An 18,013-nucleotide genomic window follows, 5' to 3' on the forward strand; every position below is an offset into this window, starting at 1 on the left:
TTTGCTACACAATTTATATACAAATGTCAAGTTGTTTACTGTCCTTTTAACAAAGTGACATCTGGGTGCATTCAGGAGAACAGCTTTGCTGCCATATCTCTAAAATATTTATTGTAAGTTTTGATAAATTTAATAAATGAAAGTTGAATGCTGCCGCAATTTTCTGGCTCAGGATATTTCAGATACAGCTCCTTATAGGCATCTTTATTAGCCACAGGTAAATCTCTAGTTTGATGTGATACTTTGGTTAACAGTAACTCACAACTGTAAAAAGGAAGCTGATTTTTTTTTAACTCATGCTTCTCTTTCTAGCAAACAATGGAATCGAACCCTTTAAGCCCTGCAGACATCACAGTGATAGTGATTTAAAGGGACAGTAAACACTGAATAAATGCTAGATATAATGATGCATTCAAAGAAAAGATTAGTCTGAGAATAACATGTAGATGTATTTTTTAAAGTTTAACTACCTGTTTAAATATTAACAAAATAAGTGTAAAGTTTTAGTGTCTATAAAACAACAGGAGCTGCCATGTTGTAACTTAGGTTACCTTCTCTGCTGTGGCCAATTAGGGACAGTTATAAATCGGTCACTACAGTGTGCAGCCAATGGCTGTGAGTGTTCTGCACTTCCATTTCTAACTGAAAACCTCACAATTTCAGAATTTAATTACAGGCAAAGGGGACAAAATAAATAATGTATATTGTAGAGGTTTTTTATATATATAATATTTATCATTTTATATTACTGTCTCAAAGTGTTTAATGTCCCTTTAACAACATGTAATATATCCATCAGACTTTCATCTAATAAATAAAATACAAATAAATAATCTCTAAGGCAAATATGTGGGTGTCAGAATTAGAACTATTGTTCCATTTACTTAAGTATTTAACGTTTTTTTTTTTTTTTTTTTTTAAAAGGCTCGTTAAAAAAGACCTCCACTAACATATTATTTCCGCCAGTTTCTTTTCATTCTACATTACTGACCTTATTGTATAAACATTAGTCACATTGCTGCACATGGACTTCCATTAAACAATACACTATAATAATACCTTTGCTTTCACATCTGCATTCCACCTGTAATGCACAAGCCAAGAAAAGCACAAGTTTAATAGATCAAGTAAAGGTTAAACTGCCTTAGAATACCATCTGTAAACCGTGACCTCAAATTGTATAATTAATGTCTGATGGTGCTCTGCACATTAGCTGAATGCTTCATTAAAGGTAATTACTTTGAAAATGGCATTAAAAGGTATACATAGTTTTTTTTCTCTGAGGTTACCTGGGCTAAAAGGGCAGCCAATTCCATCGCCAGCTCCTTATTTACTGGAAAAATGCCATTAACAATTTTATCATTTGTCTGGTACATTAAGAGCAATTTTTCTCGCTCGGTCTCTCCACGCACCTGCATGGCAAAACTCAGTCTGCAAAGAAAAGAACAAGTACAAAATATTACTGGAATACAGACGCACAAAATAACTACCAAATAAAACAAAGAATTCCATAGCTTCTGTTCCTTTTTGTTTAAAATATAGGATTATTATATGAGTAATTTATATTTGTAATCCATTGGGCTATCTTGCTGAGTCGTACTGATTATGCCAATCAGTAATGCACATTCCAATACAGAATTTTTGTTAAAAAAAACAACAAAACATTGCATGTTAAATAAGGAAGAGATTTATTTTTTTATTTTCTAAGCCACTCCAATCAATCAGAAAAGCTTCAGTTTGAGTTAGAAGATACAGGTTTTTCAGGGGGGGGGGGGGGTGCAAGGATTTTCTTGGATCTCTCCACAAACAAAACATACACGAATTATGCAAAACTAAAACATGACAACTAATAATGAATTATTTATACAACTAATAATGATTTATTTATAATTACTGCATAATGTGTGTGAATAAAGTTCATGCAAACAGCAAAGGAATGATTCTCATAAGTAACAAAAGAGTATTTTTAAGAGAGCACAGCTGAAAATCCAAAAATTATCTAAAGAGTTGCATTCAAAGGGTTGGAATACACATTTGATTTGTGCTCATGAAAGTTATAGCTGTTATTGTGCCTGAAATGCATTTGAAAAGTTTGTACTAGGTGGGTAATCATTGGGTTATGGTTTTTCAACTGGACTGGAATAGTTTTGAGTATGAAAACTCAACAAAAAAGCCATAGGATGCTTCACACGTGTAATCTGATAAATTATTATGAAGTTTAGTGAATATGGTAAGATCTGATACAAAAATGTCAAAATACTCTATATCAGGGATGGCAAATCATGGTTCAAATCAGCCAATAGGATTTAAGCAGCCCTAATTCCTATTGGCTGATTCAATTTTTTCAGCCAATAGGAATGCAAGGGACCCCATCTTGAATCGCGTCCCTTGCATTGAAGATTCAGTGTACAACGGCGACCGTATGAAGAGGATGCTCCGCACCGTATGTCTTCATGGACCCGCTCCACGCCGGCTGGATGAAGATCGAAGAGGCTGCCTGGATGAAGACTTCTTGCCGCCTGGATGAAGATCCTTCAAACGGACTTCAACAACTGTAAGTGGATCGTCGGGGGTTAGTGTTAGGTTTTTTTAAGGTTTTTTTGGGTGTTTTTTTTTTTAGATTAGGGTTTGGGCAATGTAAAAGAGCTAAATGCCCATTTAAGGGCAATGCCCAAACAAATGCCCTTTTCAGGGCAATGGTTAGCTGAGGTTATTTTAGAGTTAGGGTTTTTATTGGGGGGGCAGTTGGTTGTGGGGGTGGTGGGTTTTACTGTTGGGGGTGTTTGTATTTTTTTTAAAGCCAAAAGAGCTGATATCTTTGGGGCAATGCGCCACAAAAGGCCCTTTTAAGGGCAATTGGTAAGTTTATTGTAGGCTGGGGGGGGGCTTTTTTATTTTGATAGGGCTATTAGATTAGGTGTAATTCTTTTTTATTTTTGATAATTTGTTATTTTTCGTAATTTAGTGTTTTTTTTTGTAATTTAGTTAGTTTTTATTTTTTGTAATTAGATACTTATTGCAATTAGGATTAGGATTTTTTATTGGTAGTTTAGATTAGTTTTATTTAATTGGTAGTTAGTTTAATTTTAGTTTAATAATTCTAATAGTTTAATTGTTAGTTTAAATTTTTTTTTTTTAATTTGACAGGTAAGTTTTAATTTAAGATAGGGAAATTGTAATTTTAATATAAAGTTAGGGGGTCGTTACATTTAGGGTTTACTAGTTTAAATTAGTTTATTTAGTTGTGGGGGTCTTTTGGTTTAGGGGTTAATAGTTTAAATTAGTTTATTTTGTTGTGGGGGACTTGCTCTTTAGGGGTAAATAGGTTTATTATAGTGGCTGTGTGGGCGGACAGCAGATTAGGGGTTAATAATATTTAAATAGTGTTTGCGATGCTGGAGGGCGGCGGTTTAGGGGTTAATAAGTTTATTATAGTGGCGATAATGTCGGGGAGCAGCGGAATAGGGGTTATTACGTTTTTTTCGGGAGTGGCAGATTAGGGGTTAATAAATGTAATATAGTGTTTGTGATGCGGGAGGGCCTCGGTTTAGGGGTTAATAGGTAGTTTATGGATGTTTAGTGTACTTTGTAACACTTTAGTATGAGTTTTATGCTACAGCTTTGTACCGTAAAACTCATAACTACTGACTTTAGATGGCGGTACAGATCTTGTCGTTTTAGGCTGTAACGCTCACTTTTAAGCCTCACCGCAAAACTCATAATACCGGCGCTATGGGAATCCCATAAAAAAACTTAATATTTACGTGTGCGGTACCGACGTTGCGTTACAGGCTAAAAGTTGTGCAGAACACCTATACCGACAACACTTGTAATAACTGCGGTGCGGTTTTAATGCTGAAAATGCCATATTTTCAGCGTTACAAGCCACAACGTAAAACTTGTAATCTAGGTGAATATTTTTTGCATGCCAATCTGGGCAGTCACGTCTAGGTTCACAACCCCTGCTCTGTGTAATGAGGCTAATTTTTAGGCTCTCTTTAGTGTACACAGAGATGATCATTTCAAGTCACAGGGGCCGATTTATCAAACTCCGGAAACAGAAGTTATAAAGACCGCTGCTCCATAACTTGTTCGTCTGCTCTGAGGCCGCGGACAGAAATCAACCCGAATACGATCGGGTTGATTGACACCCCCTGCTAGCGGCCAATCTGCAGAGAGCGGCATTGCACCAGCAGTTCACAAGAACTGCTGGTGCAATGATAAATGCCGACAGCGTCGGACATAATACGCTATATCGTATCATGTTCTCTCGCACATTAATAAATATACCCCACAGAGTTGGTTGCATTCATTGTTTGTTTGGTTTATTAGTAGTATTTATTATTAAATAATTAAACAAAAATAGATTAACCTGTTCTTGTAAGTAAGTCGTACAGTCCTGGTACCGTCACATTTCCCAGGCTGCTGTTCCTTGGATGCCTGCTCCCATTTTGAAATTATGTCACAGATCTAGATTAAAAAACAAACAAAAATGTATCAAATATGAAAAAGTGGTTGTGTAAATTATGTATCTTGCTATGCAACATACTGCACATATAAGTGTATAATAAAAATAATATATAGGCAATAAATATGACCACTAGAAACTCATATTATAAGAATATTCGATTATGTGGAGATAGTGGCTTGAAATTTCAGATCAAGGTGACTTTCCATGTCCTTATTTTATTTAGCTGAGGTACTTAAAGATTTCTTATTTATATAAAAAATAATTTAAAGGGACATAAAATCAAAATCATTTGATTAACATTCAACATTGCTAGCCACCACAACAACAATGTATTTAGTCTATTTTTGCCAAGGTAATAAAACACTGCTGTTCTTGCCTTCGCTCTATACCACAAAGGTGCTATTCTGCATCTGAGTGCTTGTAACATAATGCTTACACTTATTATAAATATACTTATTAGTTGAGCAGGAGGAGAAATATACATTGTGCCACATTCATAGACACCCATTAGTTTGGCAAGGGGCATTTTTTTAAAAGTGTGTTTGTTGCTACCATTAATGTCTATAGTTGCACAATATATAAAATCTCACGCATGATAGGAGAACCTGTTGCTAAGCGGTTATAACAATTACAACCTCAACAACTTTGGAAACATGCTTTAATCACGGTTAAAGTAAATGTGTAGAGTATTTGCATGTCTGTTTGGTTTTTTTTTTACAGAAAAGTAGTCTTGCAGGATAGAACCTTGCAGAAAGAATGGTGGTGCTCAATCCATGTGTGAAGTGAACGGTTACCACATAGACACAGGTCCATCAAACTCATGGCTGTGATGAGGGGAGGGGACAAATCTCTTTGAGTTCCATAATTTTCTGAGCTGTAAATTTGTGATGTTGCAGTAAGTTTTTTCTGTGACATATTAGTTTCACAACCGTGTTTTATTGAGTTCCCCATGCACTCTGCTTATACTCTATTGGAGTTTAAACATCACCAAATTTAAACCCACGTGCACCCTCCGATACCTATATATATATATATATATATATATATATATATATATATATATATATATATATATATATATATATATATATATATATATATATATATATATATATATATAAACATGGAAAGAATGTACTTTTTTGCAAAACAGCTGAAAGTTTTAGCTGCCGAAGTTTATTTGGCAAACTGATTTTAAGCAAAATAGCTTTATTTACTTTAATGTTCCCTTGAAGGCAATACTCTAAGTCCTTCCCAGAAGGATCATCAGTAAAGAGGGCAAATCCCGACTGTTCTGGTTTCCTCATCCCAATGTCTTGATTTAGTGTACAAAGAAATTCTTCAACTGTTGTTGATGCATCAAATCCAACAACCTTTAAAAATAAAATCACATACAAAAAAATATAATAATACAATAAGAAAATGTTTGTATATTGTCTGACAAAAAAAAAAAAAAAAAAGAAGGATTACTGGGAAATGATTTCAGTTCATCATTGGCAACCCTTAAAGGGACATTAAACACTAAATAAACACTAGATTGAATGATGTATTCAAAGAAAAGATTAGTCTGAGAATAACATGTAGATGTATTTTTTAAAGTTTCATTAGCTGTTTAATTATTGACAAAATAAGTATAAAAGTTTTAGTGTCTATAAAACAATGAGAGCTGCCATGTTGTAAGTTAGGTTACCTTCTCTGCTGTGACCAATTAGGGACAGTTATATATAGGTCACTAGAGTGTGCAGCCAATGGCTGTGTGGATTTAACAGTGTTCTGCACTTCCATTTCTAACAGTAACTGAAAAGCTCACAATTTCAAAATGGAATTACAGGAAAAGAGGACAAAATAATTAATTTTAATATATTGCAAAGTTTTATTTATTTATATAATTTAGAATTTTATATTACCATCTAAAAGTGTTTTATGTTCCTTTAAGGATGCTAATCACCCCCATTCATTACTGCAGTATCCCCAACCTAAAAGGTGCTGGCTGCACTTTACTTGCAAGTGAGTCCCCTTGTTTGCTTGCCAACTAGTCTACTCCGGACAAGGAAAGAGCTGAATAAGAGAAGGGGCATCGCTTTGTGATTAACACCTCAAACATTTACTATCTAGAACCATTAATGTACATCATGGTTTGGATATCAAATTATGAAGAAACCTGTTGTTAGTTATAATTTGTAAGATGACTGGTTCAGTAACAGTAAACACATTATAGCTTGTATTAGAAGCATTCAAATCCTGTATATAATAACAATCTGCTATTACAGGGATATTAGTGATTTGTTACAGCAACACTGCAACATTATAGCCCAGACTATAGGGGGCCGAATTATTAAGCACCGTATGGTGCCTAATACATCTGTTTTTGAGCAAGCCTTCAGGCTCACTGGAAACAGCAGTTAAGAAGCAGTGGTCTTAAGACCACTGCTCCTTAACTGGTCCACCCCCTCTGAGCGGCGGACAGCAATCAACCCGATCAGATACGATCGGGTTTATTGACACCCTCTTCTAGCGGCCAATTGGCCGCGAATCTGCAGGCGGCAGCATTGCACAACCAGTTCACCAGAACTGCTTGTGCAATGCTAAATGCCAACAGTGTATGCTGTCGGCATTCAGCAATGTCTGTCAGACATGATCCGCTGAGCGGATCATGTCGGCAGACATATGATAAATCGGCCCCTATAAGTGGACTTTTAAACTCATATATAAACATTTTTAATAAAAACATATCAGTTTTATATAATTTTCTTCCTAACATACCTTTGGCATTAGTGCAGTTGGTCTAGTGCACATTTGGGTTAGCACTGAAGTGATAAAAATAAAAAGCCTTTGTAGTGTGCCTCATAGAGGTCTATAGGGAAAAGGGAATTAGCGCGGTCGCAATATCCGACTTCCAGATGTTAGCCCGCCTAAGTCTTTCACTTGTATGCTAAATTTTAACTTTCAACTTTTAATTCCAGCGCCAACATGAGAGCACATTTGATTTACTTTGAGCACAGTTAACGCTCAACAGCAATATAAATTAAACGCTCAATCTAGGCCTATTTGGGGTGTTAAACTAAGCAAGCAATTTGGGGTGTTAAACTAAGCAAGCAAGTTGAGTGTTAAACTAAGCAATCAATCACTGTGTAGATTGTTGCAGCATAAGCGTTCTGAAAACTGCATGATACACTCTAGCCTCTCTGTGAGAATTGGAAAAAACACATTGAAAAAGCGGAGGATATACTGTAAATAATAATTAACATTTATTTTATTTTTTACCTTTTTTTATACATTAGGAAGGCCATTTTTAAACAGTGAGAATTCAGTGGGGGTGTGGGGGGGGAAAGAATAATTAAAATAGTTTGCTATGGATGCTGAATGTGTACCTGATCCATGCCAGTCATAAAATGTACTGGGATGCTGAATGTGTACCTTATATGTGCCATTCATAAAATGTACTGAGATGCTGAATATGTACCTGATACGTGCCACTCATAAAATGTACTGAGATGCTGAATATGTACCTGATACGTGCCACTCATAAAATGTACTGAGATGCTGAATATGTACCTGATACGTGCCACTCATAAAATGTACTGAGATGCTGAATATGTACCTGATACGTGCCACTCATAAAATGTACTGGGATGCTGAATGTCTACCTGATAAGTGCCATTCATAAAATGTACTGGGATGCTTAATGTCTACCTGATAAGTGCCACTCATAAAATGTACTGGGATGCTGAATGTCTACCTGATACGTGCCACTCATAAAATGTACTGGGATGCTTAATGTCTACCTGATAAGTGCCATTCATAAAATGTACTGGGATGCTTAATGTCTACCTGATAAGTGCCACTCATAAAATGTACTGGGATGCTGAATGTCTACCTGATAAGTGCCATTCATAAAATGTACTGGGATGCTGAATGTCTACCTGATAAGTGCCATTCATAAAATGTACTGGGATGCTGAATGTCTACCTGATAAGTGCCATTCATAAAATGTACTGGGATGCTGAATGTCTACCTGATAAGTGCCATTCATAAAATGTACTGGGATGCTGAATGGCAAGGAGTGATGATAAGGATTTCTTAGAAGAATTGATAGGATTTCCATTCTGGAAGGTTTTGCCTCACGGTCTCCATTCTGCTGTGTTCTCTCTACACATCGCTGACAGTATATGGCATATTTTCCATTTTCAGTCCTGTGTTATATAGAGGTACAGACACCCATGTATGCTTCAACATAATATTATAAAATCATACTATATATTATTATTCCTAGCTTATCATTTGTATCTATATGCAATGAAAATTACTTAAAGGGAAATAAAACCCAAAAAATACTTTTAATGATTCAGATAGAGCGCACCATTTAAAAAAACTTTTTTAATTTACTTCTATTATCATTTTTTTGTTATCCTTTGTTGAAAAGCAGGATGGTAGGTTCAGAAATGTGCATGTTTCTGCAAGCACTATATGGCAGCAGTTTTGTAACAATGTTATACATAAGCATGAGCACTAGATGGCAGCACTTTTTCTAGATACCTCTTCAACAAAGAATAATAATAGAACAAAGAAAATTTGATAATAGAAATAAATGGGAAACATTTTTTTAAATTTTATTATCGGTCTGAATCATGAAAGAAACATTTGGGGTTTCATGTCCCTTTAAGAACACAAATAATTGAAGACCTTACTTTGACAGCAAGTGCACAGCGGTGGCTTCTATATATAGGAAAAAAAAAATCTTTCTGTAACATCTCAACCAGGGGCATATCTATAGGGATCTCAGAGGTCTCAGTCAAGACTGGGCCCACACCTTTAGGGCGTCGAGCTGTCCATATGGCCCTGCAATCAGTAAAGGTTTCGCTACAGCAGACCTGGTAGTGCATGGGCTTCACCTGCATCTCGCTTCTGAATGCCTCGGCAAAACAAAGCTCACAGTGTAAGGAAAACATATTGATTTGCCTTTACATACAGTATATGGTGCCAGGTTTTCCAAGATGGCAGTGGCAGTACAGAAAAACCTGCCACCCCATTTGTACAGGAAGGTGGCGCAAGTGCAGAATAACCAAGTGGGAAGGATGACTCACAATCTCAGAGAAGCTGCTCTTGCTCCTATAAAGCGACTGGCTCGGATTCTGCTGATCTCAAACAGCCACTTAAATGGGGGGCCCCGTTGCAGCCTTTGCTCTGGGGCCCAGTTAGGTCTAGTTAAAGGGACATGAAACCCAACATTTTTCTTTCATGATTGAGGCCGAGTATGCAGTTTAAAAAAGTTTCTAATTTACTTCTACTATCAAATTTGCTTCATTCTTATATCATTCTTTGTTGGAGCACTACATGGCAGGAAATAGTGCAAACAGATAGCATTCTTCCGAAACTGCTGACATATAGTGTTCCAGACACGTGCACACTACTGAGCTTACGCCCACGCTTTTCAGTCGAAATTTCTTTAAAATGCTATGCTTTACCTGAACCATGTAGGAAAAAAATTCATAGATATATATTTTGAACCACTTTTAAGCATAAACATGCATTTAAAGTGTGTGTTACTTTAAAGGGAAACACAACAGATGGGTTTTTGGTTACGCACACCACAAAAGGACTGTTTAAACTTAACACACATATTGTGGGAGTGCTACCAAAGTGACCAAAATAATTACAAAACAACAAAAGATATTTTGGTGCACATCCAACCACTTAAGTCCACTCTTTCATGGCATATTAGTATATGCTTCTGTCTGCCAAACATACTTACATAGCTTCTAATAAGATTGGGATAAACATCTCGCAATAATATGAGCTTATATTTGTGCTGCAAAAACAAATATACTTCTATCTGCTAAATATATTTACATAGTTCAAATAAAATTGAGATTAACATCTTGCAATAGTATTGACTTATATTTATGCTGCAGAATATGATCATATTGTGTGACTAAGATCCCATTTCATTTAAAGGCATTTTTTAAAAAGCAAAAAAAAAATAAAAAAAAAAAAAAAAAATTTTGCAGCATAAATATAAGTCAATACTATTGCAAGATGTTAATCTCAATTTTATTTGAACTATGTAAATATATTTAGCAGATAGAAGTATATTTGTTTTTGCAGCACAAATATAAGCTCATATTATTGCGAGATGTTTATCCCAATCTTATTAGAAGCTATGTAAGTATGTTTGGCAGACAGAAGCATATACTAATATGCCATGAAAGAGTGGACTTAAGTGGTTGGATGTGCACCAAAATATCTTTTGTTGTTTTGTACTTTAAAGGGAAATCAATGCCATTTTTAATATATGCAACCAAAATAAATTGCATTCCAAAAGATCTGCATACAGAATAAATACTTTAAATGAACCTCAAGCTGTAAAATGTTCTGGGGCATATCCCTTGAAGAAAGTGTTTATATCATTGTCTCTACTGTAAGCGATTTTCACATTTAAATTACAGAAAATAATCAAAGTACATGGTAACATTTTAACACTTTCCATAATTGAAGCTTTAATAGGAAATTTTGTTTTTGAATGTTAAAAGGACATAAAACCCAACATTTTCCAATTTATTTCTGTTATCAAATGTCCTTCATTCTCTTTGTATCCTTTGTTGAATGAGCAGCAATGTACAACTGGGAGATAGCTGGATATATCAGGTAAGCCAATGACAAGTGCAGCTTCCAAACAGCAGCTAGCTCCTAGTAATGCATTATGGAGCCTACCCAGATATGCTTTGCAACAAAGGATACCAAGAGAAGAAAGCAAATTAGATACTAGAAGCAATTTGGAAAGTTGTTTAAAATAGTTTGTGTTAGCTGAATCATGAATGAAAAAGTTTGGGTTTTATTCCCCTTAATTGCTAATGAATTAATTTTTTTGTACAAATCTGACATAGGCACCTGATATCTGCATTCTTCTTCAGGTAGAGCTTTAGAAGCCATACGTAGGGATACTGGGGTAGGAAAAGTCCCACACAAAGTGCTAAAAGCTGCCAACCCTTAAAATGAAAAAAAAAAATTCATTAAATACTTTGTCTTTCAACAGATTAGTACAGTAGTTAGAATGTTATACTTTCCATAAACTAATAAACTAAATGGTGTTGGAAATAGTTACAGTAGAAAAAGGAGTAAGATCTGTACCTGGATGGGACTTTGCTGGTTCTGTGGCTGCCGGTGTTTTGTCTGTTTGATAAGCTGACAGTAGATCTCATTCTGCAGTTCAGTATGAGTGAGGCACACTTGTAATGCACTCTGAGCCAGGGATACATGATAATCAATAGCAGGTGAATCAACTGCAGCATTAAGAAATAAATGGCAAGTCTGCAAAAAAACACCACAGGCTTCAATTAGTCATTATTATATTTTAATGTGTTGGGCTACAAGCCAGTAATAACCATTGTGAGTTCATTATAGTTAGTTATAGCAGAGCAAACCCTTTGAGAAATAAACTTTATTTTGCCTAAAAACAAAATTATTGGAAAAAGACACCATCCAAAATGTATTTGTTTTTTTATTTTTCTGTGTAATTTTCTATTCTGTACATGGTAAACAACAATCAGTACTTCCTAAATATTTAAAACATCTCCACAATATTTCCACATTTTGAAAAAGTACAACTTCCCAAAGCACTTTAGAATTCTGATTGTATGGTCTCCAATACAAAAAAAGCTATGCAAAATATAGAAAAGAAACATGTTGGACCTTTTTAACCATCTTGCAAATACAAAGACATTTCAAAAATCAGAGAGAAAGGCAATTTATACAATTGCGTGTTTGTTTTTAGCTTTTGAAATGAGGGGTCTTGGGGATTTTTAACCTTTATGATGTCTGGTATAGATAGGGTTGACACCTCGGCCATATTTTCCTGGACACTTATGAGTTACGCATGCTGCAGGGTAAGCAGGGCGGAACATGTATTGCGCATCTGGAGATCATATGAATAGTGCTAATAAACGGCACAATACATGTTCCTCCCTGCACACCCTACAGTATGTGGTAATTACAAGTGTCCAGGAAAACATGGCCGTGATGACAACCCTAGGTATAGAGGGGTTAAAATGTGACCCCACCTTTCCCAAAAAACTATTTTATACAGGAATTCCAGGTTTCTGTGCCACCATGAAGTCATCACACAAATATACAGTTCCCAGCACGTCTTTGTTGAGGCCTCTGAAGATGCTGGGCCTTTTTACTTGGCAAGTAAAACAGAAGTTTGGGAAAGAGGGCCATCTAGAATGATGCCATGTTGCTTGAAAGCAGTGAAGTCAGAATTAAACTTCCATGATTTAAGATAGGGCATACAGTTTTAAACAACTTTCCAATTTACTTCTGTTATCAAATTTGCTTCATTTTCTTGGTATCCTTTATTAAAAAGCATACCTAGGTATGCCCTGGAGCAGCAATGCATTAGTGGGAGCTAGCTGCTGATTGATGACTGCTCATATATCCATCTTGTCATTGGTTTGCACAAATGGGGCTGATTTATCATGGTCTAAATGGGGCCAGATACAACTGTTTCCGCGTTAGCCTTCAGGCTCGCTGCAAACAGGATCGCCGGAAACAGGAGTTAAGAAGCAGCGGTCTTAAGACAGCTGCTCCTTATCTCGTATGCCACCTCTGAGTCGGCGTACAGCAATCAGCCCGATCACATACGATTGGCCGCGAATCTGCAGGGGGCGGCATTGCACAAGCATTTCACAAGAACTGCTTGTGCAATGTTAGATGCCTACAGCGTATGCTGTCGGCATTCAGCGATGTCGGGGGGACATGATCGCTACAATGTGTTCAGTTCCCCTGCTTATTCAACAAAGGATACCAAAGAAATTAAGCAAATGTAAAACAAAAAGTAAAGTAAAATGGTTTTTAAAATTGCATGCTCTGAAATTTGGGTTTAAAGTCCCTTTAACATATAAAAACATATTTTTTTTTTCTTAAAAATGCATAGAAAAGAGCACTACACATTTTTTGAAAGCAAAAGTGGTTTACTTTGATTTTGAAGTTAACATGAAACGTGTGGGATAAATGGCTCACTGATGGTTAAGAACAATCCCCCATATTATAAAAACATGCAACATACTATAGAATGCCTGAAATTAAATGGAAAAAAAAGCTACTTAGATATTCTTTAATACATACTTAATTTTTTGTAGACCTTCTCCAACTCGAGTTGATCACAATCTTGCGCCTGTTTTTTACACATAATAATTTCTGATGGTATTATAAGAGTTTTTTTCCAGTGTTCACAATCCCAAAATGCTACTGTCCACTTAGCGCCATTAGGATCCATGCCGTCCTAACAGCATTGGGCTATACAGCCGTTAGAATGGCATGGAACATCCTACCTTTTTTGGCGTCCTGCACCCTCCTCCTTTTGTTTAATGGCAAATCAGACTGGGGGGGATGTGCCTAGCATCGTAGGCCGCCCTGCATGATCCGATCTCGGCCTTGAAATCATGTGATTGCATTGACGATCGAATGATTTCATTTTTCAAAGAAGTGTTTACATCGGAACTCATACACCCTACAACGTGCTGTCATGTCAGGCTGTAAAGCTGTAATCTACATTATTTCTCATTGTTATGGTCTATTAATAGACTGGTAATCCAGTACCATCCAAGCCATGTTAATATAGTAAGAAACTATTTTAATTACAGATAAATTTAGGTCACTCAATGAAAAATCATTCTAAAATACTTTCAAATTATATTTTAAAATATTTGTCAGTTAACTGTTCCCGAAAAGTATGCACTCTCCTGGGCCAGTGCAAGGATTTTGGGCTAGTAAGGCAAAGATGCATTCTGATGCCCCATAGAAAAATTGCATACCTTACCCATACTGCCTCTTGGTAAAATCTTCTAGATGTGTGATAAAATACAATAGCTATTGTATTTATAGATTGACATTACTGTACAAAACCATGACTATTCAATCTTATTTTTATTACTATAATGTCTAAATGTGATTTTATATATATAAATATATATATATATATATATATATATATATATATATATATATATATATATATATATATATATATATATATATATATATATATAATGTTAAAATGCCACTTGCAGTATATATGACAATGACAAATATACTGAATAACCTGTCATGCCAGATTGGTGCTACATAAATTATCCAATCACATATTTGTAAGAACAAAGTACTGTGAATATATGGCAGACATCCCAACCTGCAAAAACTCATTGCAGCGAGGTGGGTTCACCCGCTACTGCGCCGCCTCCCCCCCACCTCCCAGTTATATATTAGACACCGTGAAATCCTAAATAAGATAGAGACTTATCATTAAGTAGCTTCCCACTAAAGTCACATTAAAAAAAAAAGTAGCTTTATTGCACAAGCACATACAACAAACCTATTTTCCAGTGATCGTACGCTTGTTGAATGCTTAAATATTTTAAAATATGAAGTTTAATTATGTGCAGTAAATAAGGTAGTATGTGTGTTTTATTTTATTAGAATCAGATGGGGCATTTTGGTTACTGATGCATGCTTTGAGGGTTCTATAACGTCCCAGCAACTAAAGGCATTCCTTAAAGAAACACTTTTGGGATTTGGGCCACATTGGATCATGGTACTTGGAGTTTCAGGGAGATTGCACTACATTTGTTGGCATCAGGGAGCCACTAGTACAATCAGGGAGACTCCCTGAACCTCAGGGAGAGTTGGGATGTCTGATATGGAAGCAATGTATTGCCCTTATTTCTCTCAATTGTCCAGCTACAGGTATTCAGGGATATAGAAAGAACAGAAAGAATATTGTTCTAAACCCTGTGGCAGTGAGGGGCACCTTAAGGTGAAAACCCTGTCTGCCTTACAGAAGTGCCGGCCCAGCACCACCTACTTCACCAGTCCCTATGCTTCATTTACATCATCATTCTGATGGGAAGAAATTAATATGTACAAAATATGTTTTATGTTTTCTATTTACCTTAAATAGTTTAATTGCTTCTGTTTGCAATGCTTCTGATGGTAATGTTGTAAGGGGTGAATTTATCGCCTCTTTACTATGACAGAGAGCAGGATGCCTCCAAATCTGTGTACCTAAAGAAGCAAACAAAGCATAAAATTATTTATTTATTACTACTTAGTAAATACATTCACCCCATAAAAGCATATCTTTTAGTGCTGTGTTTAGTAATATAACTCAATCATAATGACACAGGCTAATTTTGGAGGTCATCGATTTGTTTCCAAACTATTTTATGCTTATATGGATATACATACAATCATGAAATTAAAAGTAAACATTAATGGTTCAGAAAGAGCATACATTTTAAGTCTTTTAATTTAGCTATGTTATCAAATTTACTTTGTTCTTTTGATATCCTTTGTTGAAAACCATAGCTGGGTAGGCTCAGGAGCAGCAGTGCACTACTGGAAACTAGCTGATGATTGGTGGCTGCACTCATATGCCTTTTGTCATTGGCTCACCTGTGTTCAGCTAGCTCCCAGTAGTACATTGTTGCTCTGGAGCCGACTTTAACTATGTGCTTAACTCATTTGAAGGGGTTAAACACATAGTTTAATGCAATCAAGAGTGCAGCAATAATATGCTCTAAAACATTAGAGAATTTTCTTTTTGCACATTTATGTCCCTCTAACCAAACATATCTTTGGTTAAAACAGAAATAGCAGATGCAAAAACCAGTATATATACAGGGAGTGCAGAATTATTAGGCAAATGAGTATTTTGACCACATCATCCTCTTTATGCATGTTGTCTTACTCCAAGCTGTATAGGCTCGAAAGCCTACTACCAATTAAGCATATTAGGTGATGTGCATCTCTGTAATGAGAAGGGGTGTGGTCTAATGACATCAACACCCTATATCAGGTGTGCATAATTATTAGGCAACTTCCTTTACTTTGGCAAAATGGGTCAAAAGAAGGACTTGACAGGCTCAGAAAAGTAAAAAATAGTGAGATATCTTGCAGAGGGATGCAGCACTCTTAAAATTGCAAAGCTTCTGAAGCATGATCATCGAACAATCAAGCGTTTCATTCAAAATAGTCAACAGGGTCGCAAGAAGCGTGTGGAAAAACCAAGGCACAAAATAACTGCCCATGAACTGAGAAAAGTCAAGCGTGCAGCTGCCAAGATGCCACTTGCCACCAGTTTGGCCATATTTCAGAGCTGCAACATCACTGGAGTGCCCAAAAGCACAAGGTGTGCAATACTCAGAGACATGGCCAAGGTAAGAAAGGCTGAAAGACGACCACCACTGAACAAGACACACAAGCTGAAACGTCAAGACTGGGCCAAGAAATATCTCAAGACTGATTTTTCTAAGGTTTTATGGACTGATGAAATGAGAGTGAGTCTTGATGGGCCAGATGGATGGGCCCGTGGCTGGATTGGTAAAGGGCAGAGAGCTCCAGTCCGACTCAGACGCCAGCAAGGTGGAGGTGGAGTACTGGTTTGGGCTGGTATCATCAAAGATGAGCTTGTGGGGCCTTTTCGGGTTGAGGATGGAGTCAAGCTCAACTCCCAGTCCTACTGCCAGTTTCTGGAAGACACCTTCTTCAAGCAGTGGTACAGGAAGAAGTCTGCATCCTTCAAGAAAAACATGATTTTCATGCAGGACAATGCTCCATCCGTCCAAGTACTCCAGAGCGTGGCTGGCAAGAAAGGGTATAAAAGAAGAAAATCTAATGACATGGCCTCCTTGTTCACCTGATCTGAACCCCATTGAGAACCTGTGGTCCATCATCAAATGTGAGATTTACAAGGAGGGAAAACAGTACACCTCTCTGAACAGTGTCTGGGAGGCTGTGGTTGCTGCTGCACGCAATGTTGATGGTGAACAGATCAAAACACTGACAGAATCCATGGATGGCAGGCTTTTGAGTGTCCTTGCAAAGAAAGGTGGCTATATTGGTCACTGATTTGTTTTTGTTTTGTTTTTGAATGTCAGAAATATATATTTGTGAATGTTGAGATGTTATATTGGTTTCACTGGTAAAAATAAATAATTGAAATGGGTATATATTTGTTTTTTGTTAAGTTGCCTAATAATTATGCACAGTAATAGTCACCTGCACACACAGATATCCCCCTAAAATAGCTATAACTAAAAACAAACTAAAAACTACTTCCAAAACTATTCAGCTTTGATATTAATGAGTTTTTTGGGTTCATTGAGAACATGGTTGTTGTTCAATAATAAAATTAATCCTCAAAAATACAACTTGCCTAATAATTCTGCACTCCCTGTATAGTGAAGGGTTAAAATGTCATATTAATCTGTCACCTGAAAGAAAAATAATATACGAAATCAGTATGTAATGGATCTAATATAAAAACAGTGTCCTTCTCCAATTTGCTAATGCTGTCCCAAAGAAGACCTTTCCTCTTCAGCAGGTTCCTTATCACTGGAGTAACAGGAAAGAGAAAAACAAAAAAAGCACAGAAGCGCAAAGGGAAAAAAGTGCAACAATTCGTGTAAAATTACTTTAAGGGACATGAAACACAATATTTTTTCTCTCATGATTCAGATAGAGCATACCAATTTAAATATCTTTTCA

At 36.2% G+C, this 18,013-nt stretch overlaps 1 protein-coding gene across 1 annotated transcript in view; it reads right to left on the reverse strand.

Annotated features, from left to right (window-relative positions):
* The window catches only part of PLEKHH2 (pleckstrin homology, MyTH4 and FERM domain containing H2), a 359,537-nt gene that overhangs the window by 66,672 nt on the left and 274,852 nt on the right, over positions 1-18,013 (reverse strand). Inside the window, exons 19-25 of the mRNA XM_053712285.1 lie at positions 15,417-15,529; positions 11,600-11,779; positions 11,360-11,457; positions 8,487-8,664; positions 5,689-5,844; positions 4,373-4,470; positions 1,290-1,431 (exon numbers count right to left, since the gene is read on the reverse strand). Of these exons, the coding sequence (XP_053568260.1) occupies positions 1,290-1,431; positions 4,373-4,470; positions 5,689-5,844; positions 8,487-8,664; positions 11,360-11,457; positions 11,600-11,779; positions 15,417-15,529 (965 nt within the window). The remainder of the gene's footprint in view (positions 1-1,289; positions 1,432-4,372; positions 4,471-5,688; positions 5,845-8,486; positions 8,665-11,359; positions 11,458-11,599; positions 11,780-15,416; positions 15,530-18,013) is intronic.

The sequence above is a fragment of the Bombina bombina genome, chromosome 4 (genome assembly GCF_027579735.1).
Source record: "Bombina bombina isolate aBomBom1 chromosome 4, aBomBom1.pri, whole genome shotgun sequence".
Lineage (NCBI taxonomy): Eukaryota > Metazoa > Chordata > Amphibia > Anura > Bombinatoridae > Bombina > Bombina bombina.